The 26,538-nt window shown below is 39.9% G+C and overlaps 1 protein-coding gene across 7 annotated transcripts in view; it reads right to left on the bottom strand.

Moving 5' to 3' along the window:
• Nucleotides 1-26,538, bottom strand: part of LOC143906306 (uncharacterized) — a 219,933-nt gene that overhangs the window by 38,038 nt on the left and 155,357 nt on the right. For all 7 annotated transcript variants that reach the window (XM_077422312.1, XM_077422308.1, XM_077422310.1 and 4 more), the window contains one exon: nucleotides 19,449-19,614. In XM_077422312.1, coding sequence (XP_077278438.1) covers nucleotides 19,449-19,614 — 166 coding nt within the window. The remainder of the gene's footprint in view (nucleotides 1-19,448; nucleotides 19,615-26,538) is intronic.

The raw sequence follows: 26,538 nt of genomic DNA on the forward strand, positions 1-26,538 counted from the left end.
GCATTCTCGACGCGGGAGACAAGACTACTACGCGGAATGTACATTACTCTACGGGGGGGGGGGGGGTTGCTTTCGACGAAGTTGTGTAATGGTACGAATGCTGGTACATCTCAAGAAACACTAAGTCTCGTAAATGAGACAGCGACAGAAAACAGACGATTGACTGTAGAAGAGTGGCGTGAAGTGAAGCTCGCAGAAATAACGCGAGCTGAAAGATACAACGGGACCAAAGCGTGAGCAGTTTGTCGCTCGTTTAAAATTAAATATAAAGCCGATAGCAAATCGAAAAAGGCTTTCTAACAAAAAAGATCAATTAGGAGCGATGGCTGCAGTGCTCTACCTTCTTTATTAAAGCGAGACGATTAAAAATACCGATTTCGCTTATACTGCATTGCAAACTTCGAGACGCTTCTTTCTTCATAGTTTATTACTGTTATACCTGCATTTTCTCATTACAGCTCGTTAACGTTAATATTTCTGAAAGAAAAGTTGCGAAGACTCGATTTATGTATATATAAAGCTTTTTGCGAGGCGCTACCTTTTGATTGCAACGCGCTACATAGGTGAGAGGTCATTATTGCGAGTAAATGACCTTTTGATATATCTCCGTATCTTCTCTCTCGTCTGAGACAGTGCGCCAAGAATCTTGATAGTGAAATAGATTAAAGTTTTATCTCCCCTTTTTATGCTTCAGAAAATACGCTTGTGCGAAATCGATTATGCCAGTTTAACGACAAGCTTTGCCATGTTATTCTATCAGAGTTACAATAAAATATATATATGCAAAATATTTAGATATTAATAATCTTCCGAACATATTTCTTAACAGCTGTACGCCACATTATGCTAATTCTTGCCTTCGCAGCCCCTTCCATCCCTCATGAATAATGTATACCGAGAGTAATATAAATACAATATTTCTAAACGTTAATAAGTAGTACACTGATTTATATTCATCAACCCCACTCCAATATGCTAATGCCAAAAATGCGCGGGAATTTTTCTTTTTCACTCCTGGGATGGTAATCGGGAGAGGGCTGAAATGCAATTTGTTCCTTGAATCCGATAGCGATTTCGCTAATCAAAGAAATTGCATCGTCCTTGTTGTAGGCAGAAATTCATCACGGCGCGCACGGCGCAGCTAATTAAACTCCAAACACCATTTGAGCATTCATTCATAACTTCCGGTTGATTACGGCGCCAAGCAACAGAGATCTCACGAGTTCGACGGCAGGCGCGGCGTGCATTAGGGAGTTAAGCATATACGCGCGTTTGAAATATGCTTGCGTAGAGATCCCTGATATGGGATTCGCGTAAAAGGGTTTCTCGGTGCCGGGACTAGCCGAACGAAGCCGCATCCGAAATGGATTTTTATCTCCCACGGGAATATTTCTCCGCCGAAGTTTCTCTCGTATATACGAGGACTTCTGTTCTCTTTGGAGACGCGAAAGTAAGAGGCGTGAGTTTTCTAGTGTGTTTCATCGTTCACCCTGATAAGATATAAAAGATATGCTTTACCGCACGAACGGGATTGCGAATTTCTCGAATTTGGACCGACCAGATCTTGAATCTCCTTTGCGATCGCGGTCTCGTTTTCGATATGTTAAATTTATTTCGCAAATGTTTAATCCTGAATTTCGATAAAATCGAAAACTTACAATTATATCCGGTATATACCGCGTTCGGTATCCATAATCTAAGCCGATTTTCCAGATACCGATATCTGTGCAATACGAGCTCTTGAAATAATGACAATTAATACACGATTGTCATTAATACCCGAAACCGAGTTATTTCGCTGTTAACTAAAACATGCAGAAACCTTTCTAAAACCGCCGTATTAAATTCGGTGTACTGTTTTGCCATTTATTATGATATAAACGGTGTTCAAATTTCAAAATTATTATGTACGAAGAATGATACTCATTAATAATTATTATCTTTAATTATAATTATCTATGAATAAAATAACGAATATGACAGCCATCGGCTGGTATTATTATTGACCACCGCGAGGTCACAATCGATATCATTTATACGCTCGTAAAGCCTGACTACGTTGTTGCAGCATTATCCCAATTGGGACGTATCGCGGGTCCAGATCGCACCCGATGTCCAATCAGCGGCTTATAGACGTTATTATGGTCTATCACTAACTAACCGTAACTATATCGTAATGTTACTCTGATTGGTGTCAGCGCGGTGGCTGTTCCGTTTGCGCAATCAGGGTCTCGGGGACACTCGCGGCATCATTAAGCAAAGCGGCGGTTTCTCTTTATGCATTATACGGGATTGGGAAAGATTATTATATATGTGATATCGCATCCCAGTTGCTGTCCCAAACGGCCAATCGTATGCAATCTTGTCGCGAATATCGATCGGGATATATATACCGCCAACGCCGTCGCCGCGACCTTAAGATTGGTTCCAAAACTCCCCCATTCAATCAATCTCGCGTTCTGACGAAATCAAATCCGTCGGGGATCCGATAAAGTCGGGACAGATACGAATGTATTAAATTCGTATCTTGCCAGACGAGGCGGGTGCAAATGTATTAAAGCGGATTTCTTTCTGTTATTTTTTCTTCTTTTAAACGCAAATGCGTTCGGCTTTGAGAATTTAGTATTTCTTAAAGAGAAAAATTTCTGTAACAAGATAAAATCGTATTAAAGGACGCACCCCGCTTTCTCCCATGGATCGTTTGTCTCTTCCAAGAAAAGTATTTAAGACAAAAAAAGCAAAAGTGCTTTACTTTCCGAAAGTTTTAATGGAAAAAGTGAATAATCTTGCGAGCAATACCATCGTGTCCGGTGCAAATTTAGTTGTTCCAGGTTTTACATTTCACTACCCATTATATTAATTAAGAAGCCGTTTGTCGTTATCGCGATAATATACATATAATCGGATTAACTTTCCGATACTGGCTTGAATACTAGCTTGAACCTGCTTATCCTGGATTTATCGGCGTAGAACGATACTCTTTTCGAAGATCGATTCTCATCAGCGATTCTCTAAGATTCTCCCGTGGAATATACGGAGGCACCGACACACACGTGATCGTTGCACGAAGTCACATATCTGGATGGTACGCGACTCTATTATCGCAGCAGAATTTCGTTGTCGAGCGCACACGCCCGGTAATCCCAACAAGTGCGGCAACGATTCTTAATTAAAGCGTTGCGGCGGTGACACGAATATTATCGAGATAATATTCGCGTACGGAGCTAACGACAGCTCGTTCCGGTGTATAGCTATATAGCCAAGCCGGGACGCGCGCGTTAGGTGTAGCGCTTAATTGAGGACGAGTATAATCGTAATACGGCGCGAGGGCTGCGCGATTTTGCCGCGCGCGGAACCACCCGGGCTCGCGCCAGCACAACGAGAGGATTTATTAAGAGAGCCGGCCTCCCTCCGCTGTAAGGTCTGGTTTTAACGAGTAAGTCCCATCTCCGCCTAAATGGAGATATATATCTTCCGTTGGGCGCGCACTTATCCGTTTTTGGCTGACACCAACACGTACGAATTAATGGCCTTGCTTGAACTCTCTTCTTGCCGGTCCCCGTAGTGACGGCTATAAACCACTCGTGGTTACTGCGGATACCGCGCAATAGGGGATCGTCGATCGTGATTTCGGTAAAGTACCTTGTATCGAGCGCGGGGATCCACCACGATGGATAATTAAATTTCAGCCGACCGTTGTCGCACATGTAACTTCTTATTCGACACTCGCGATATTCCAACCACCGAGAAACTTTAGCATCGAGAGTAGTCCTGTTTTAAATCGTGTCGCGCGTCGCAGCGGCGAATGTCAATTTTGTTCAGGATTTTAATCTATGGACGTTCCCGCGACTTGAATCAAACGATACAGAACGTTTACTTATAGGTTGCGGCGAGAATTCTGCGGAGTGGTTCGTTAGTTAGAATCGGAAAAGTACACGTTGTTTGCTCTATTCGTTTGCGCGCACTTTGTATTATCAGCGTTCGGAGCCGCGTCTGGACCGGAGTTCAGCGTATAGATCATTAGCTGCACTCGAACTCGTTACGTCGACCAGATCCTGCGAGAGTTGTGTTTAGAAACTTCTATAGTGGAATTCCCCCTACCGGTCGAGAAACTTCCCCCACGAGCGAAACTTAATTTACGTTCTGAGGCACTGCACAATGGGAAATAATACATACAATAATTCATGGGGAGATAGGACATTCTATACAGTATTAAATTTGCAATGTTAAAACTGGGAGCACCAGAAGCCACTTTGCCGCCCCTTTGTTAAGTATTAAACCGCGTCCGCCTAACGTTACGTCTGTTCATAGGAAAAGAAGATGCTATACGAGAGAAACCGGAGTCGTACAAGAATTCGTAAAATATTTCTATCATAAAATTTAATGCCTTATATACATATATCTATATACAATATGCGTGAGCAACAGTTTTGCATTATCATCCTCGCTGCAGTTTCGGCAAAGAGAAATCTTGCAATAGCCGTCACGACGAGTGCTCATACACATCGCGCGTTCTTTTCTATTATATCTTGCAGTTTCTTCGCTATTCCCTGAGGTGCGCAATCCCGCGGGTCGGCGGCGGGTATTTCCGCGGAATTAAAATGATCGCAGCGATGAGGTACAGCCAGTCGTGTGGCACGAAACTTACAGGAATAGGAAACTTCAGTGTCTGCGCGGATCCCGGCGGTGTTTTTACGTTTATTTTCCATTCGGAGCGCCAGTCGTTTGCCAGTCGATGGAAAAAGATTCGTTTTCGTCTGCGGCGGTTCTTTCGGAATTCAGTTATCAGATGGCAATCCCGCGGATGCGTCATCGCCGTCGCCGGTTGCTATTTCGCGTCGTCCGTGCGCACGGATTCCTCTCCTTTCTCTCTGGGATCCGGTAGTAGGGCGGCGCTATCTATTCCCCGGGTTACGTAACCCGGGACTGTGCGGGTATTACACCGCCGTTGGAGGACCTTAATAAAATCTCTTGGTGAGTAAAGGCCACCAGCGTCGTATATCTCAATCTGTCGTCGTTTGTCAGGGAATTTGCGGCGCGAACGTCTCGGGCTTAGGTGTTATTGCCTCCGTTTACACACATGCCGATTATTTCTCGAGGGGGCACGTACTCGTTACGTCATTCAAACGCAACGTTTCTCATATCGCTATGACACACGTGAAATATGGTAATTTATACGAGAGAGAATATTTTCTCTCTCTCTCTCTCTGTGAGATCGTAGATTTTAATTTTCGCGATAGATTCTCCGATCCTCTGATTTGGAGCTGCAATTATTCATACTCATACGATTCTCTCAACATTGATATTTGTTTCGTATACGTCATTAGTTTCTTCTATATTTTCAGTTAATCATTGTCCTCTGTACTTTTTCTTAATCCCATGTCCATCAATTCTTTTCGGCGCATCAAAATAGTACACTTGTAAGCAGCATTGAAGCGCGCAGCATCTTTATAACAGATTTAAAGAGCCTAGAAAAATTTGCGATGTTACCTCGTTTCTCGTTCGCGTTATCTCTCCTCCAGGAAATGCTAAGGTATAAATCAATACGTTTACAGACGAGCGGAGAGGATAGCAAGACGAGGGAAAGAGAGCGGAAGGGAAGAATACGCTACGAGGAGATATCCCGGCAAATCTCTCTCTCTCTCTCTCTCTCTCTCTCTCTCTCTCTCTCTCTCTCTTCAACCCTCTTTTTCTCTTGCCCGTGAGATCACCGTGGGCCCCGCAGCTGAGATTCGCATTAGAGAAATTGTTGCCGTGGGTGGCGTAGACTGCAGCCGGGGAAAAAGATGGAAGGAGCATTTACATTGCTTTGACCAATCAAGCGTTGGGACGATTTAAATAACCGAACTACTGCTTCTCAGTCTCTCCTCCGGTTCTCTCCTCGCCAAGGCAGCAGCGACTTCTTGCCTCGCGGAGCTACTCTGTCTCCCGTGCTTTTTCTCTCCGCCTCAACTTTTTCCCTTCCATCGCTCGGGGATTCTTCTTCGTCGCCCTTCCACGATCTGTCTCTCATGCTGGCTGTTCATTCAGTCGATCTTCCGTTCCGCGTCGAGCGAGCGAGCGAGAGAGAAATATGCAAAGTACCTCGATTATCGGGCGCAACGATTTCTCTACAGATATTTTTCTTCCACGAGATGGTTCGAGAAATAATTGGATCTAACGATAGATAGTTCGTCGCGTCTCGCGTCACGCAGAAATTTTCGTTCTTATGGTAATGTTAGGCAATAGAACCGAGGTTCGACGTCGTTGCAGAGAAGTCGAGATTATTGTCAATACTCGGGAGATTTTTTTCCAATTGGTTAGCGAGATCATCGTGTTGAGCGTAATTTTATTTCGAGCTTCCGGACGAAGAGCGAGCCGGACAACCAGCGATATGTAAAACATGACTTTGTATCCTATACGATAATTACATTTCCAATTAAACGACCCTCTAAAGGAAATACGCGCACTAGTTAATCCCAGTATGCCCCCACCCCCCGAGTTATTTCACATTTAACAATTTTAGTTAAGCACCCACTTAAAAAAAAATTAATTTTTAATTAAAAATTATCGACCATTTATATTATGCAAATAGAGCAAATTAAATAAAAATTTTATTATCGAATATAAATTTAGAGAGAAGAGATCATATCATCATGTTTGTGAAGCCAAGATATCTCAACTTACAATTAAAATAATTCATAAGAAATTTACATGCTTTCAGATAAAAAAAAAAGAAACTTGGTACTTAAAGTATGAGTTTTAAAATAGTTAATGCTTTCTAATTGCGACTGACATTATGTTTATTTTCTGTTGCACATTAATTCACTTTCACGAGAAAAAAATATAGGACCCGCTTGCCCAGTAGAGTAAAATTTTACTTCAAGTTTAGTTGCAGGATTATCGCGAGAGAGCACGTGTATATTATTTACCTCGGAACTTCGAAGTTGTGAAGCTTACGCAGGTTAATACGTTACACGGGCTAGCGAGGCGAGGTGCCTGCGAACTATCCAATGCAATATTGCGACGAGACCCGGCTGTTGGTGAATGGCGCGGCAACCGCTTTCTATTTCGAGGGTAATGCTGTATATCGTATATGCGATGAACAAGTTCGTACGTATGCGTGAAACGGTGTACAACTTAATAAATCTTTCTCACAAACCCCATTACATCGAAAAGAGAAAAAATGACAAGAAAGCATTAAAGATAATCGTTAATTAAAACAGAATGGATATTTTTATCCGCGATCAAAAGTCTGAATTTTCTTCCATTTACGAACAATCGTGTAGTGATAAATAATATATGGAATTTCTGAATTTTTACTATTAAATAAAAGGTTTTTTGAATGCAGTGAAATGGTAATAGCTGATTGGAGTAGCATAACGTTCGCCGTTATGAAAACGCGGTTAACCGACGCGTGCGATCGTACGCGGAATAAACGTTTCAGTTATATACCGCAGGAATTTTAAAGTTACACTTTGCAGGCACGTACGGGATATGCGAGGTACCTACAAACAACACACGCGGCAATATTGCATTGCATTCGTCCTGGCTCTGCAGCGGGATGATATGTAACCACGGCTCTATCTACTTGCGGTGCAATACGCGACACGGTCTTGCGTGGTCGCGACACAAATATACCTCCGTTAATGCATCAAAGTGGAACGGATATACGCGACGGTAATTAAAAAGAGCCGCGCAATTAAATGATCCGCTGAGAAACGATGATCACCGATTTATGCTGGAATTAAATAACAATCGGCAATTAAATATCGTTCTTTCGCCGCGAGTGTTAAATATTGCGCGATAAATTCGCGAGCGCAATTTACGTTTCCGAGCCGCGTCGCGTCACGTCGCGTCGCGTCGCGTCGATGCGACGTCGCGCGCGATTTTACGAGAAATAATCGCGAATGAACATGCAATTGTATCCATTTTGATTTATTGATGCCGCGGAGAAAAATTCCGCCCATTCCGTCATTTGCCACAGATTACGCCGGATCAGATTTATGAGATGCCCTGACAAGGTCGTAACAACGTCATAAGAATTTTACATCCGGCGGACCGGGATGCGACGGAATAGCGCGAGCTCGTTTGTCGATATACGGGGACTGTTACCCGACTTCGCGGACATTCCATATGCGTTACCGTGTCCTCGGTGCGACCACTTCCGGTGCAACACCGTGCGGTCGCGGCGACCGCAGCTTGCGAGTGTTAAGCGTATAAACAAACACGGGGGCTACATGCAATATGACGACACGCATGTATGTCGGCACTGCTTGCGACGTAATTCGACATGCTTGAACGCATCCGTTGAAGTAACGTTGCGGGAGTAATTAAACAACAAGTGAGAATTTAATATGACGGGGGGTGAAACATAAAGGAAATATAGTGCCCGTTATTAAAAGGGCAAAATATATTTCAGGCCTTCACGTTTTTAATATAAATTTGCTATTTTATATATAACAATAGGGCGAATGCACGTGCAGTACATACATTTGGAAATTGTTTGAAATACCATGCGTTTATTATGATCGAAATGTAATGCACATTGACGTTTGCATCATAGATCTAATTTAAAATATTGTTTGTTTTAATTGTATTTATATAATATCCGACTGTTACGAGAGAGAGAGAGAGAGAGAGAGAGAGAGAATAATATTACACAAATCTTGCAATTATTATGTTGTTAGAGCTTAAATAATAGCGGTGTTTGTTCAAAAACATATAACATAAAGTGAGTGGCTTGATATAATTAATAACCAGCGATTCATTACGTACAAATTATTTATAATCCATCTACAGAAAATACGTCTGAATTACTCATTGCGTGTTAATTATAACGATCACATAATGAGTGGGTTGGGTTTTCAAAATTATTATGCTTACCAAATTTGGCAGTATTTTGTACTAAAAGAAATTAATTAATCGCTATGTATATTTCTACTGCATATTTTTCTATGCGTAAATAGATAAAATTATATAGAAACAAAATAAGAAGAAAGAAGATATATATTCGAAGTTGTATTGTCAATAAAACATGAAGAATATAATATCATATTTTATCTCTCTCTCTTTCCTTCATTTATTTATCCCATCAAATGCTAGAAACGATACCTACAATTCATTTAAGTCTGATTAATTATTTTCTGATTTATTGAAACGGAATATGCTTTTTTCTTTCTTTTTGGGGAAATTGTAATTTTCTGCGCTAAAAAATCCACCGAATCGTCGAGGATCGGAAAGGATGGTGACAATGATGCGTTGCATTTACGCGATTTATGAGGCTTTGGTCGGCGATACCGCGGTCGGCGCCGTCAAAATGTCGTTCCGCGTATCAAAGCTGTCGAAAGCGGACGTAGTAGAAGCGCTCGAGACCGAAAAGAAGCAGAGAAAACATAGGGAGCGACAAAGAAAAGAAGAAAGAAAAAAAATAAAATTCGTAGGATGGAAATTAGCCGAGCGATGAATGAACCGTCGGTGCATATACTCCAATTACGTGCAGCCGTCGAACATGGCTTCGGGGTATATGCAGAATTTCACGCGCTCAAATACGTCTAATGCACATATATATCCCATATACATTACTGGAGCTCTGCTGGACGGCAAAAAACACGGACGCGGACGGACTCGGATAATTATCTCGTGTTGCGTTGTTGCGCAACTGCATTAGGATACCGAAAATCATGATGAAGGTAATTTTCAGGATCCAGATAGATTCTATTGGCAGAAATATCAGGGATAAATAAAATACACTAGTTTACCGTTCTTAGAATGTTATAGAACGATAAATCACGAATAAGTATTTAAAAGTACCTTAATAATAATTTATTGTTTTATGTGTTTCTAATATAATTCTAAAGACAATTAATAATTAAGAATAAATTTGAAGGCGTAAGCATATACTTATTATTGTCTTTACACAGACATAAGAAAGATATAAATTTATTATCAGTACTATACTTTTAAATGCTTTATGCACAGATTACCGTTTTATATTTATATTATGCAAAGTTTCTAATATTTGCACGAGAGGTTTATTACGTCATTATGTTACACATATCAGAAAGGTTCTATCAGTGGGCAGTGATAAAAGTGAGATTATTCAGTCGCGTGTGGTCTTAGAATATACTCTTAGGACACGCCAAGTATCCTATATGTGTGCCGATGTGCTAATACGTTTTCCACCCGTGGGTTTCGTACATGTAAGCCGTATAGCCACGGATATTAACGAGCGTGAGTGCGCTCGTGGCGTGACACGTGACACAATGTGCCGCGTGTGACGGAAGAGTTTCGTGCTGTATGACGTTAAGAGACGGGCAAGTAATATTGCGTCGTCACACACCGTAATAATCCCGCGTATCGGCTTGGGCTGACGGAATTTCACTATCGCGTAGGTCCGCCGCGATCGGGAAAAAAACAAGAAAATTACGTTTGCAGGAACTTACCTCACGATTTTTCGCGATAATACAGAGATACAGCGCGCTTTTAGTTTCCGACGTTATCTCGTCCTCGATTGAAAGAGCGTCGCATACCGTTGTTATAACATCGTTACGAAATCGCACGTTTCGAGAATATGTGTTCCATTCATGTTCTTTTCAGCGATAGAATATTTTCGAGCGTTGATTTCCTTCATCTTATATCTCTCTTCCCGCTTGTATTATGAATTCAGCGATAGGTAAATAGGGGAGATTGGGTTGTTACAGAGAGGTAAAATGATACAACTATAAAAAGTAGGTTCATGAAACCGTCTAAGAAACGCTAACGATTGTGAAATGTATATGATTATTTAGCTTCAAAATGCGTTTATCTAGCGTTTCTTAGACGATTTCATGAACCTACTTTTTATAGCTGTATCATTTTACCCCTCTAACAAACAGCCCTAGTTTCCCCTACAGTAATTACGCGCGATTTGCGAATCTCATAATATCACGTACATCGCAGTACGCATGAATGGTACCGGTAAGTGCGCTCTTTAGATGTAGAGCGTAATCACGAAATTGCATGTGCCCGACGATGGTAGATAAAGAGAACGCAAGAGTCCGACGGGATCTCCACCGTTAAAGCGAAATCGACTACTATATCTCTCAGTAATAATCTCAACGTATTACGAGACGGCGATGTGTTATGATGTGTTATGACATACTTTGAAAACGAAGGATAGCAAAAAAGAAATGGATGAGAATGCAAAGTGGAACGGACGAATTTCTTTTTTAAATCATATATTTTACAATATTGCGAATATAATCGGCCCGCAAACGCCGCATTTCTCCGTAATGTAACTTTAATCCCATCGGAATCGGATTGCCAAATATGGTAAATTGATTGCCTAAACGAACGAGATCGCGTTTATGTCAATTGTCTACAAATTCGGTAACATTGTTTACAGGCGCGCTGTAAGCGGCAAGCATCGGCTTTAAAGTGATTTTCGATATCGTTAATACCTTCAATGCGCCCCTGATGTAACTTGATTTCGTTACTCCGCGCAAATCCGTGCAACGAGCCGGCCGGTGGTATATCGGCGTGTAGTTCGATTTTCGTGACACTTCATTAATTACCGAAGCGCGTTTACCATGTAATTTAATTAAGGTCCGCCAATGTCACGCGGGGCCGGACGGCACCGGACGGCAGAAATGAGGTTGCCAGTTAATACGCGAACTGTTCGCTGTCGCATTTTTTTACAGGGAGACGCTGCATTACGTTAATTGAAACTCGCCAACGGCGCTTGTGCCGCGATCTTGTAATTTTACAAGTGCGCGACGACCGTTTTTTCCCCTTCCTCCTCCAAGCATAGTTACGTTATTAACTCTTTTTACCGATATGCTGTATTATTTGTCTTATCCCTTTTGTATTTTCCGTGTAGTGCGTATACTGTTATTTTAGTCTGTTATTTTTATACAATTTTCCAAGCTGAGTTCTGAATTAGGTTTCACTTATATAACGTCAAAAATAAAAACAAAATAGTTCGAGAAGATTTTATTGAACAACATTTCAGCTGAAGAAACGCAGACTTTGCGCTCGCCCGAAAGTCAAGCGTGTCATTTTTTACTTCGTCCAGCTAATCGGTTCAAGTTAAACGATGTTTGAGTTAACGTGCATGGTGCACCTCGCGCAATCTAATGCCTCAAAGAAAGGCGCGCACCAGCCTGGTGATGGCTCACCGGCAAGAAAACCCCCGTGGTTTAGGTAACACACCGTAACAGCCGAGCGCACGCGTGGGGAACAACGGCTTGCGGCCTGGCGCAGGAGGTTGCACCGCGGGATAGGATAGGTAGATAGGTGACCGAGGATGGGAAGTACAAAAGCTTTCAACCTTCTATCGTTCATGTGCTACCTCCGTTTTACGTACACACACGTACGTCCCGCATTCTGTACGTGCGCGGGCGGCGCGGCAAGCCGTCTCAAATAGGCGGGAATCCGCCCTAATTTTATGCGGCTCTTATTAAATTCCAGCCGACGAGAATCGCTGAGGACGACACGCGAGGCGCACCGTTATTTTACGCTTGCATTCCCCCCCCTTCATCATTCACGTGATGTTTGGGCAAAAGATCTAATTCGACCGTCGCGTCGCGCCGGTCTACGATGTTAATTAGCGCGGAGGATAAAGGATAATTAGTTTTTGTTACGACACGTCGGATTAGATGGGATTAATTTACAGCGGCGGTGGCTGGCAGCCCCTTTTCAAGTTGCAGCGATATACGAGTGATCGTTATGGATTAAATGAATGATAAGCGAGTGATAAGAAATCGTCATGAGAAAGACGTCATCATAGTTTTGTTATCCGGCTGGATAACCTGTTGAATGTGCACTTGAAATGCAGTGTTTTGTTTACGCATCGCTGTTTTCGCAAAGGCTTCTATGTGCTCTGATAACAATACGGAGATTGTTGCATTAAGATAGCTAGTATGATAACATGTATTGAAGATAACGTTTTTTTTGACCGTGTATATAATGCATGTAGGCAGAATACATAAAACATCACGAAATCTTTTAATCCAAAAAACGTTTTTCTGTAAATGCTATGCGATATTTTCGTATACAATTAAACACGTTGAAAAAAAATTCAAAAACCCACGCATTCGCGGTCGCTAACAAGAACTGCCGTCTAGATCTCGGCAAAAGCCAGTTGCTTGCAAATTGTGGACTAAAAAAAATAAGAGAAAGGGAAAAAAGTGGGAGGGAAAGAAAGAGAGAAAGAAAGAAGGCAGAAGCAGAAGAAGGGCGAGCCGAGGAAGGTAGAGAAAAAATCGCTGCCTCAGGACTCTCGCGACGTAGTTGGAATAATTTCGACGTTTGCATGGATGAGGGTGCTCTACCACCGTCGCATTGAACCCCTTCCTTTCCCGACGAAACCCCCTCCCGCGTCCCGGGTTTCTTTTTCCGCGGTGTGAATTCGGCATACCACATGGCGGCTGCGATTGTCGTCCCTTGGCGCGCGAGTGTGCAAGTTAAGTCTGAATAATGAATCCATACGGCGGGCAAGGGCGGCGCGCCTCGTAGATTTCGTCGCCGCGAATCCTTTAGGACTGATCTTCTACGAGATGTTCTTGCAAGTTGCTCGGTCGTTACCCGAATACTGGTAAACTCCCTTCTATCGCGAAAAGGAGATTCGAATGAACATCCGGTGTGAAATATATCCGCCCGAGAGAAAGACGGAGATGGAGAAAAAAAGACGGAGCCGCGAGTATCAGTAGAAAAATATACATGGAAAATATTTTTGTATAGGGATTTAGTTCTTTTCCGTATATGAAAGATCTTTGAGTGTTTAAAGTGATAATTCTTTTGCTGTAGGAAGAATTATGGAAGTGCGAATGCAGTTAGTTGTGTTATGATTCGAAGATTTCTGACACCTTGTCAATTGTTGAATTCTACAAAAATTCAATGTAACTGAATTACAGAAAACAATATACAGCTGTATTTATTAAATTTTTGAATGTAATATGTAACCGTATATATTAAATTAAATTATCCGTTACCGTTATAAATAAATACTTATATAAGTTAGTGTGTTTAAATAAAAATAAATTTTTAAACATACCTATTCTTTTATGTAAAAATTCTTACTATTCTTACTATTATATTCTTTTCTGTATTTGAACATATTCTTTTGAGTAAAATATAATAATAAAATTGTTTTATTGTTAATCCATTTAATAGAATTGTCTTTCTAATGAAATAAATTTTCAACGTGCAGCTACGTTTACAACGGATAATGCTTTATATTGTTAGAATGATTTAAAAGATATCTGACAGGTAAGAAGTAGAAACGAATTTATAAAAGTGAGTATGCATCCTTCTAATTTACGCTGCGAGATGGGTAATGTCATTGAAACAGCAACCGTGCGAAATAATAGTTTCGTACGATTAATTATAATGAGATTGAATAATGGATATGAATAGCGAGAGTGAGGTAACCTATGCATTTGGCAACCGCAAATCCTTTGAGGCTGATCCCTAGATGTTCCTGCAAGTTGGTTGGTCGTTGCCTACGCGGCGGTTTACCTAGTACGGCATATGGAGTGGCTTATTTAGACGTTAGTGGATTCTTGGTCATAACTCATGGAATAATAAACCCGTAACGTCATAAAATAATGTATGTGATGCGATATGAATAATCGTGGTATAACTGTGTGATTTAACGAGCAACTGCGGCGGCGTTGTTGCACGACGAATAGAAAATCATTGCAATTTAATCCCGCTAAACCGCAAATCTATTATTTTAATACATATTTGCTGAAACCGTCGCGCAAAACGCAATGCGGAGACACGTGCATATGAATCAAAAGTACCTGATTTAATGTTTCTACCGTTTTCCTTCAAAAGATATCTCTCTCTGCGAAATTAATACTTCCGCGTATAACGAATTAGAATTCGCTACATGCGTGATACGCGCGCGAATAATTACGACGGGGAAAAACAGGCGGTTTGTAATTAACGTTAGTCGATATTGCGATTTTTTTCTTTTTTTCTTTTTTTTACGCGATACATTTTGCCGAACAAATTACGCGCGATAAAAGAATTACGAAAAATGAGAAACTCAGTTACGAATAATTATATGGAGTAGCGTATAATTTCGGTCGCAAACATGCCGAGCGGATCTTCCGCTGTATCTCTGTCGGCCGCTTGCAAATAAGCCTCTCTCGTGACGCGCGCTCATGTAATTTTGCGTGCATGTAAAATCCAGAGAAAATATCTGGGAAAGCGGCCCGGTAATTAAACTACTGTACCGTGTTTGCACAGAACGCGCGCACGCCACAAAGAATATATAATGGTATCGTGTAAGCTGCGTGACGCGCGACTCTTTTCATCAGTCGATATATTTCGCAACAGCGGGCGAGCTGTATAGGATATCATGAAAAGATACGATACGATAACGAAAATTATTCAGTTTTATTACTCGTTGAAAAAAAAATTCCTTCATGAATAATCTTTCAATCATTTTTCCTACTTACATTTTATTACATCGCAATATACCAATTTCTATAAAGTTGATTATTATATTTTATTCATTTAGTTTTCACATTTGCTTATTATAATTACTATATTTTTTATTCATTTATAAAATTATTGTAATAGGAATAAATTTTTGACACAGTTATTAAAGTTATCGCTGAAAATAATGCATACCCCAAACGCGACCAAAATATTTTTCGGGATAAATAGTTCGATCATTTAAAAATCAGTGAACGAATTTCAAGTGTAGATTGTCCTCGATTTGACGGTTATATAAATACAATCATCGAGAAAACACGTAGAACGAAGCGCAGTCAAACACACGACGAGAAAATGTAAACCAAACGCAACGCAATTTTCTTTTTGTAATTCTACATCGGCCCATAAGATCGTGACGTATCTCAAATTGTATCATCCGATAGGGATATGCGACGATGCGGTGCATTGGATTCGTGATTGGCAGTCAGTATAGCCCGTAAACTGCGCAAGTTTGTTTCCCGAATTGGGTGTATACCGCAGCCCGTCGAAAAATACGGTTTATTATTGCCGCAAAAGCAAATGCAGTTGTCACAAAAAGCGATATATTTTCTGCGGAAATTCAACAAAGTTTTCCGTGATTACACAAACGCGCGGATTGCTATTTGGAAAGTCAAATGTTTTGAACGAACTAAGCTTCTTGCAACGCTCTGTCCCGAAGCATATTTATATTTTCTTGTTTGCATATCGTTTGTTTATCGTTCATGGGTTTTATAAAATTATTTTGTGAAATCTATTATCCCTAAAAATGTGTTAAATATTACATCAGGAACACATGGAGTTCGCAGAAATTATACTTCTTTACACGGTGTTTCCTTCTTTGAATATCCCGCTCGTAAAAGTATTCGGCCATCCGGGCCACGGAGAACGAAATTGGCGTCGAAGAAAGAACACCTAGGTGCCCCTGCGCGATCATCCGGCCATCTATTTCAATATTACTGCCCGCCGTAGCACTCGAATATAAAGCGGGCGAAAACGCCAGTAGTAGAGGTCTAAAATACGACCGTCTTTAGAGAACGGATCGAAATGTTCGGTGTACTCGCGACGGCGAGACTCCGTGTGAAATGGCTTTCCAGCGACCACCGGCGTAAAAGCCAGCGAGCCCAGCTTTAAAGAACAACTGCAGCCGCCGTGAAAAGGCAAATGCAGCTGCAATGCGCAGCTTTCCCTATCACGGACATGTTATAGCTACGTCTTCTCTCTCTCTCTCTCTCTCTCTCTCTCTCTCTCTCTCTCTCTCTCTCCCTTCCTCCTTCCCTCCTTCCCTTTATTGCTTTTTTACATCTCGCACAAATTTCTCTGACCTAATCTGATTATACTCCGGAAATCGCTCATTAGTATTGCAAGCAGGAAGATATTTACTTTTAGAGGAACACCTCTGATGTTCCTCTAAATATTTATCTAAAGTGAATTGTGTCTAATTGCAAATAAAGACTTTACTTATCTATTGATTAATGTTAATCTCGCGACAAATTTCTATACTGAATCATGCGCATGTAATTGCGACACAATATTCTTTGCGCAGCATTTATAGAACGTATAATATAAACTATCAAAGTTCAAACAAACAAAACGAATTTGTTAGCTTCAATACGTGGCTGACGAAGCGTGAATCCAAAAGGAATTACAACGTAACACGATTTAACGGGATCGCATTTGACGTCGTAGGGTAAGTAATTCGAAACGCACAACGGCAGTATGCTCCGTGCGTAGATGTATTCTTATTGCTCAGAGGGATGATTCAGACGGGGGATGAACACGGCGGAAGAACGTGAGAGACGGTTGTTGACACAGCCGACGAAACGAGACGCGAGATGCATTATCAAGCGTCAAGATACGCGCTTGTGCCCCTTCCGTGTACGCGGCTTTGTTCGAGCACGCACAAATGGGCTCTTACCTTCGGCAAAGTGCAAAGCGAATGCATATTGACTCGCGACGTTTCTGCAGACCAGATTTCGCACGAGGCGTTCACATGTACGCGCGTTGAAATGTGCGCGCCTACAGAATCGAGTACCGCACCCCGAAACTAATTTCTCTTATTTGTCACTGCATCATTAAGATGTATGTATGTACGTTAATCGTAACCGCATCAGATTTCCACGGGCGTTTAGGCGAATCTCAGAAAATGATTATCAGTTGAAGCGACTGTTGAGCGCGAATCGTCAATAAGTCTCCTATGATTTTATTTGTATAATTTTATTTAATTGTTATATATTCGGATTTCTCTCAGAGCTAGCTGAGACATTTGTTTGCTGAGGAACAAAGTCGCTGCATTTGATAATATTTTCATGTTTTTGCAAAAAAAAAAATATATATATAACTTTTATTTAAATTCTTTTTAACTCTTGTGTGGATGCGTAAAAAAAATTTGTTAAAGATCGCAGGATTTACTTTTTTATATTTTTCCAATACCTATATAAATACATTTTTTCTTCTCGCAAATAATTATTAAAGAGATTTAAGACTATTTTAGTCTTAGATTTAAGAAACCTAAAACTATTTTTCGACAGTATTTAGATCAAAATAATTGAAATCCTATTTTCGTTACTTGAGTTGTTAGAAAATCTATAAGAAAGTTATTTAAAAACTAAGAAAGTGTGAACTTTCTTAAAGCCTGATTATTATACTTGATTGCTGCTCGCGAAACGAAAAACGAAAATATGTGATTCGCTCAAAAACTGGTTGCGAATTCTTCGGTAAAGTAAAAAATAATTTATATGCATGCGAGGTTAACGCGGCGTAAAAAGAGTTCCGCGCTTGTTATGCAAGCTGAGGTACGTTTAAGAGCGGGTTTTATTAAAAATACCCGAGCTAAAGATAGCAAAGGAGTTGGAGAGTTCTCTTTCTTTCGCTTTCCTTTCTCCGGTTGCTCTTTCATTTCTGCTCGGAAACGCGCTAATCCGAACCGGTGATGATGGTAAATGAAAGAAGAAACACTCGGCGAGACTTTGAAATCAACGCAAAGATATAATCGACACAGTACAGATAGTACAGGAGGATAGAGTACCCATTTTCTTTATAACGATGTTGATTATATTTACACGTATCTGGTAATAAACAATATAAAAATATTGTCAATAATATAAATATTATGTATTATTTTTGCGTTGCATTAATTCTAAAACTAATTTCTCCGATTCTGCGATATTCGGACAAAATTTCAACATAACAATAAGATAAAAAATAAAAAATAATGTCAATTGATATATTTTAAATTTAAGTTTAGCTACTTTTCTTTAATAAAAAAAAGTAAAAGTACAAGTACTTTCAATTACATAACTACCAATAAATAGCTTTAGAATCGAGATTGTTCCAATTAAAATTGAACAATCCGTAAATTTCACTCCTCCTTTTCTTATGCTTTTTCCGTTTATCTGAGAATTGTATCCTGTGTACTCTTTTTCTTCGCGTGCTCTAACATCGCTACAATTATGAAACGTCTCGGTGCCGCTGAGAACGTAAGCCGCCAAAGAACCACGCGACAGTTCCTCGCCCGACTCGTCTGGGGTTTTTAATTTGTCGTGCAACAGTCTGTACAGCAACGGCCTGTGAAACTCGAGTAGTTTTTCACGGAACGTGGGTCGCGAAAGAAGCGACCATACGCCGCAGATATGCGAAATAAATCTCGAAATGGGCGTCATACCGCGTGCATCTTGCGTACGAAAGAAAATCGTCGTTTCCCTCGAGTGCTTGCTTGACGAATTTTCTTAGTCTATATTTTCCTCGTACGGCATCCGTTTTCTCATGCAAGTAATTAAACATCGCGCGCTTTTATATCATGTATAATGACGTAGTGATTAAGCGTGACGTTACTAGAATTGAATAAAACGAGAGTTATTAAATATTATTAAATATTACGCGCTCGCGAATGGATATATTCCTCGATGCTCGTTGAAAATAGGAAACTTATTGATGAGAGGACTAAAAGAACGTTTCCCAGTGCGATTTGAAAGTCTGACATTACCAGACAGTCGGGCACTTACTTGTACGGAAGAAGCACCGCCGTGAAGTTGATGGCGATGGAGGTCCGCGGGCTAGAAGTAATCAGGTACCGGCAGCGGATGTTTGGCGGATACAGTCCAGGATATCCGGGACTGGCTAAAACGCATCCGTCGTGGCATTCCGTGTCTTCGTACACCGAGTCGCATTCTGCAAGCAAAAAGAAATATACGTTAGTAACTTGAAACTCTTGTCTCCCCCCCACTCTCTCTCTCTCTCTCTCTCTCTCTCTCTCTCTCTCTGTTTACCAATTTTTATGTACAAATATATGTATATAGCTCCTTTATATTCGTAAAGAAATTTCATTAATTAATATCTCATATCTACTTTTCTTCAATAATACAGAAAAAATACATAAAAGAGATTTTATAATGTTTTCATCTAATTATTGGAAACGTCAATAAATAAATGTAGAGGCATTTTAATATTAATTCTCTCATATATTAATACGGAGCATATAATATGATTGCTATGCTGCTAACTTTTTCTGTAAGCTTATCAAGCGTAGTTAATCGTTATTATAAACGCTATCGTTTAAAGCGACAGTTCTGTACCTCAATTTCCGGCTGTCTGACGGGCGAGCTTCGCTGAGCGCGAACGATTTGCTAAAAGAGTGAAAATAATTCATACGTCTGGCGACTTTGTGAAAAATTCGAAAAGTGGAAAATGGGCAGACGCGTAAATGACAACAAGCGCCGGTCAATTAGAACGGGTTAACGAAATATCCCGCATCCGGCTCGCATTCTCAATTAATATTTTCGAAACTCCGCTCGAAATATTGCCAACTAGACCGAAATATTGCCCATGTGTTATAGATTATTATTCGATATATACGACAATACCAAATGCAATAACAATTTAGTAACGGGCCACGAGTTTGCAGCGTGTAAATAACTTGCATTTCCATTTCGATAACAATTACTACATATGCGACATAATGTAAACTGAATTAATACTTGTATAAATAAAAAAAATATAATAATGTTAAGTAAAGAATAAATGATAATTTATAATGTAAATGTTATAATATGTCCTTAAAAGTATCAAACACACGCGTTTATAATCGACTAGATTTTTCGACTATTACCCTCTCCCCAAACTCACTCATTAATTAGAAGCACCTTTGATATTCTTTCTCCTCAAACTCTAACCTACATCTTCAAATTCTTTTTTAAAAAATAAAAAATAATAGATAATATTATAGATGCAGATTAGCATATTGTCAAATATTTCAAAAATGTAATCCCTTATATTAAAGTCTTCAAATTTTATTTTTGCTCATGCCTCGCGCGTTTTCACTCTCCGTTGACCCGCCATTATTAACTCTCTTTCATTTTCTTCTATTTTATTTTCTCTTTTCGAAATCATCAAAAAATAAAAAAAATTTTGGCACCGGTTTTAAGAAAATCAATTCTTAATAAAAAATTATCCATTAATAAAAAATTAAACTTATCCTCCAAAAATTAAAAAAATTTTGACACGACTCCTATTTCATGTATAATTTTTTAAGATTTGGTCAATTAATTCCCGAAAAATTGGAAAAAATGTGTAACCGGTTCCCAAAAAAATCGGTAACAAAAAATTGTACACTTTATAGCAATCCCGTGGAAATTCTACCTTTATTTCATATATATAATTCTTTAAGATTCAATTATTTCCCGAGAAATTGGAAAAATTTTGTAACCGGTTTCCAAAAAGATTAATAACGAAAAATAATACACTTTATAGCATTCCCCAGAAAATTCTACCTCTACTTCATATACAAGTGTTTAAAATTCGGTCAATTAATTTCCCGAAAAATTAAAAAAATTAGACAAATCGGTTTCCAGAAAATCAGTAACGAAAAACTATACACTTTATGGCACTCCCCGGAAAATTCTACCCCTATTTCATGTACTCTTGATAAAAATTCGGTCCACTAACGAATGAGTAGTTCGCGGTCAGACAGACAGACAGACAGACAGACAGACGTCCGGTACTTATATATATAGATTTACATTTTAGAGAGTCTTTTAATAGATTGGACATATATCTCATATGTAAACAATATAATGATAAATTAAACATAGCTCCGATATTTGATATTGGCAATTTATACAATTCATCACAAGTCGGAATATTTGTTATTAAATCAATATTCGCATTTATGCGAAAGTATTGAAGTTCAAAGCTATTTTCGAATAGGCAAATCCATGCCGATTGTTGTAATATTCAAACGGTGATTGACAAACCGTTACGCGTCCAATTATTTCACTTTCGTAACGTATGCAAACATGTGATTTCCATAAACGTATAATAATATACTCGTATTTATTACTGCCAACTGCATGTGGTTGCGAAAAAGGCGATTAATATGACTTTAATATTACAATAATTTAATATCACGGTGAGGTTTGTTTAATGGTACAGGTACCTTTATCTTTATCGTTAAACAAGACTACAAAGGATTTTGACGTGTTGATTGCGTACGGCGATTTCTATTTGCATCTCCGCACAACTTGCGTGGTATTAAACAGTCGCTCTCATTTTTCTTTCCACAAAAAAAGAGGAGAAAAGACGCGCGGCTTGATTTTCCACCATCCTCTCCTCCTTCTTTACTTAGCTTTATAATTCCGGCGTATGCAATTGTCATAATGGGCGGATCCATTAGACGTGGTACGCGTCCACCTTCGGGTATACGTTTTTTTTCAATTTATATAGTGCTTTTTGCATCTCTCTGTGCAAACCGTTCCTTCAACCATTTCCACCGTAAACGGCTCCGCCCTTTTCGCTTTTCTACCTTAAAACACGGAATTTTCTTCGTCCTTCATTTCCCGTGTCCTCGAGGCGTTCCTCGTCTAAAATGCGGAACCTTTTTGCAAGCATCGATTGAACCGCTTACGATCGATTAAACCGACCGTCGACGAAAAAAAAAAGCACAACGACGGCGCGCCGAGACGCTAATTTATTTGATAACAAGCGTGGCGAAGTTAATACTAATTTATTAGGTACGGCGCCGATCAATCGGATGAAAATTGAATCGTATAGTTAATGGGCGTCAATTGTTTGGCTTTTAAAAAGGTTCTCAAGCTCGTTAATTGTACGTGTAATTGAAAGAGTATCGAGTTTTATTAACCAAGCGTTAGTTTGCTCGAAAAGTTGCCTCGTTAGCGCGGACACGGCTCAAACGGATAACCGTGCTAATGACATCAAAGGAAAAGTTTCGCGACACTCACTGCTGCATGATATAAATATAACTGCGATAACCCGCAGGTAATATTCGTCGACCTTGTCTTTTTCGTGTAGCGAATATTAACAAAAGAATGTTTTACACGATTTAACATTTTTTTCTATTTTATCGTGTATAAGAAGTAGCGCCGAGTACAAGCCCATATACCGCGCACGGGCAGAAAAAGTAAACTTTAATGAAAAGTCAACTTAAAAAATGACATCCAGTTGCATTACTTTGTAACAAGTAACAAGGCTTTGAATCGCTACACTGCAAATCCAAGTGTGTTATTTTTACACGCATAAACGTTTAAAAAATAACACATTAGGCTGTAGCTCTTTTTATATGTTTCTTTATGTGTTAAATCACGTCATTTAACACGTTTAATCGTATTAAATTAAAAGTTAATACGTTCAATCGTGTTAAATGGCATAATTTAAAACGGAGCAAGAAGTATGTAGAAAGAGCTTCAGCTAAAATAACACACTTGGATTTGCGCTGTGTAAGAGAGTATATAAAAAATAAGATACATAACCATATATTTTTGCGCAATAACGCATTAATGTAAACATCGTCAGCCGATTCTTCGTGAAGCGAGCGCAATCGCCACGTTAGAGGAGATGCCCCTGCCGAAAAACTCACTTCCCGCGCTTGTGCCTTTAAGTGCGCAAAGGTGAAATGCTTTAATACGGCGATAGAAGGGAGGAGAGAAATTGAGGATTCTATGTAAATGTTCGCAGAAGACGCGCGAAGATTTTCCTTCGCGGCGCCCCGTAACGAACCCAAGGCAGAAATGCTGTAAGGAAAAGAAAAGGTGGAAGGAGAGAGGATGTTCATTCCTCCCGCGCAGTTCCCGCAGAGTTTCCGCGAGTCGACAAAATTTTTCCACGGGGGAATCTTCTCCTTTTTTTTTCGCTCTATTCACTCGCCGGAGAAACTTGCGGCACGATGAAGCGGCGGGGCTTGCGACCCGAAACATCGCGCGTTGCGTTTCAGGCGGAAAAACTGCGAAAATTGCATAGGCGTTGAACGCGGAGAGGAATGAAAAAAAGGAAAACAACGGGGCAAACTTGCAATAAGGACAATTAACTTTTCAGCGAGTGTCGGTCTTCGAACAAGCGCGAATTTTTTATTCACACACAAAATGTAGATTTCAATTTTTTTATAACGTAAAAGTTCCCGATTTTATAATATTTTGTCTAAATTTTAATTTCGCGTGGAAGTTAATAATATAAATCTGCATTTTGATGAATATTCATTTAATTAATTAACTGCAGTTGTATATAATTCAAAGCGAGCAGTTTTCGCCAAAATTCGCGGGTAATCGTTGATCGTTTGACTACAGGTTTTGGTTTTTAATTGGACAGTAGGAAATCATGGAAAAACGCTGTGAAATAGTGAATATCGTGCGTTAATTTGGTTTGGGCAAATTGTTTGCCGACGCGTTTTACTTGCCAGATGGATGTTTGTGAATTGGAAAATTAGAAGATGCCTACATATATGTATGTATACATTATTGAAATAGTACATGTAAAAAGCACGTTTTACTAACCCAATTATAAGTTTTATGAAAAACATATTTGGCGAAATATAAACAACGTAACAGCAGACTTACAAAATATATTCTAACTAAATAGAGTTATTTACTAAAAAAATATATCTTTTATTTCTCATTCTTTTTTTCTGCATTAATTTTTTTATGCAGAGAGAGAGATTTTCTGGCATTGTTAATAATTACGAACTTTAATTATAGTTCTCTTAATACAAAAGTAAGACGAAATCCGCTGAAATTTCAGTAGTAAATGTTATACGTAAAGAAATACGCTGTGATTTGCGCCGGAATTTCAGTGGAATAATCTATCTTAACTGCGCCGGCTAAGAGCACTTCTCCCGTAAGTGCAGTTTACGTGACCGTGCGATTGTACGAAAAAGAAAAGAGAGAAACAACGTCGAATACAGACGATAGTACAGGTTTGTAGATTGGCCGAGTTTCTTACTAATCGCCTTCATCAGTTAAACAACATTGACATTGTCTTTTGATCTATTAATATCTTTCAACCGAATACATTACGTATATACCTATACGAAATCTGTTCAAAAAGTTCCCAAGTTCAAAGTGTTTTGTATTTATAATTTTTGGGATTTTACTTACAACTTATTTTAGCCCCCTTTCTTTCGAAATATGTTCCTTTTTGATTGATACATCGCTTTCAACGTCGTTTCCACTTCGGGAAGCAGTTCTGGTACGCGTTTTTCGGAATCACGTAAGTCCGTTTGCAAATTTTCTTTGATGTCTTCAAGTGTCGAATCCTTTGACCTTTCAACGTGAATTTTGTTTCGAAAAGAGAAGTTCGCGTAGGTCAGGTCGAGAAAATATCAAGGGAAAAAGGCCTGAACTGTGGAAAGGTAATTCATGGTTCCTTCACCACGACAACGCGCTCGCCCATGCATCGCTGCTGATTCGTCACGTCTGCACGAAAACAAAGATTATTGTGTTTATTCAGCTTCCCTACTTCCATGATTTGCGGACTTTTTTCTTTTTCCAAAATTGAAATCCACGTTGAAAAACCGAAGATTCGACACAATTAAGATCAAGGAAAATTCGCAATCCCGACAAACGTCAGAACTGCCTCCAGAAGTGGTGTTTTTTTAACCGAACAGAAACATATTTCGTAAGAGATAAGACTGAATAAATTGTAAGTAAACCCCCAAAAATTATAAGGATAAAGTTCGGGAACTTTTTGAATAGACCTCGTATATCAGTCTGATTTCTTACATTTTAAATACCTTATACATTAATTATAACACACGATGAATAAATGCATAATCAATTCAGAATAATTTAGACAAACATGTATAAGCAGATCGTAAATCAAATCCGGTTAGATTAAAAACAGACTTGAAGTATTTATGTAAATGTTGTTTCTCTTTTTGCGATTTACGCCCGGCATAAAACACATATCGGTGCATTCTAAAAATAATATTCTCTTTGAACGTCAGCCTTTCTTCGTTGTACAGTAGCTTCCTCTTCTTATAAATCACCCAGGAAGACGTCGGCCAGTTCTTCTGAGCGGGAAATAAATTCGAGAATGGAAGGGCCGACTCTCCCTTCCCTCGTCCAGCAAGTGAACGCGCGGGCTGCGTAAGTAAATGCTCATGTAGAAAAAAAAGAGGGATAGAGAGAAAGGGAAAGAGCGAGAGAAAGAGTAAGAAAAAGAAAAAGAAAGAGCCAGGTCGAGCGGGTAAGACTGCGAGATCGTCTTTCTACCCACGATTGATCTGTTTGTCAATCGGGTGGCGCCCGATGTTGCCTCCCTCCCTCTCCCTCCTCCCTCTCTCTCTCTCTCTCTCTCCTACTTTTATCCGCACGCTGTCTTTCGTCCCCTCTGTCGAGAACACCCTTTCCCGGTGCTCTTCGTTCGCCCTTCTGCCCAACGTTCGCTGCCTCTCGCACGTTTCCCAATAGGACGTGGGCCGACGTCAAAAAAAGACCTCTCTCATCCGGATGGCGAAGTGACAGTCACGTCTCCCAGTCGTACGTTCCATGCATATGGATCGTAGGTCCGACGCGGCCTTCTCCCAAGGATAACCGAGAATCGTTGTCATCTCGTTACAGCTCGCCGTATGGAGGGAAGACCTCATCGGAGTCGCTTTCACTGTCGCTACGTCTTTCTCTCGCCGCTTTCCTGCTCTTGACACACGGCTTTTCAGCCACCGCGCGACGTCTCGACAAAAATTGCTGATTGTCCGTTATACTATTTCCTTGGACTCTTTTGTCGTACGATCATTCAAACGCGCAATGCTAACAATAAGTGATATTTTATATAATACGAGAGGTTTTTGGTAATATTGCCGATTATGGGATC

The sequence above is a fragment of the Temnothorax americanus genome, unplaced genomic scaffold (assembly GCF_048541705.1).
Source record: "Temnothorax americanus isolate GAGA-0224 unplaced genomic scaffold, ASM4854170v1 Scaffold7, whole genome shotgun sequence".
In the NCBI taxonomy this organism is placed as follows: domain Eukaryota; kingdom Metazoa; phylum Arthropoda; class Insecta; order Hymenoptera; family Formicidae; genus Temnothorax; species Temnothorax americanus.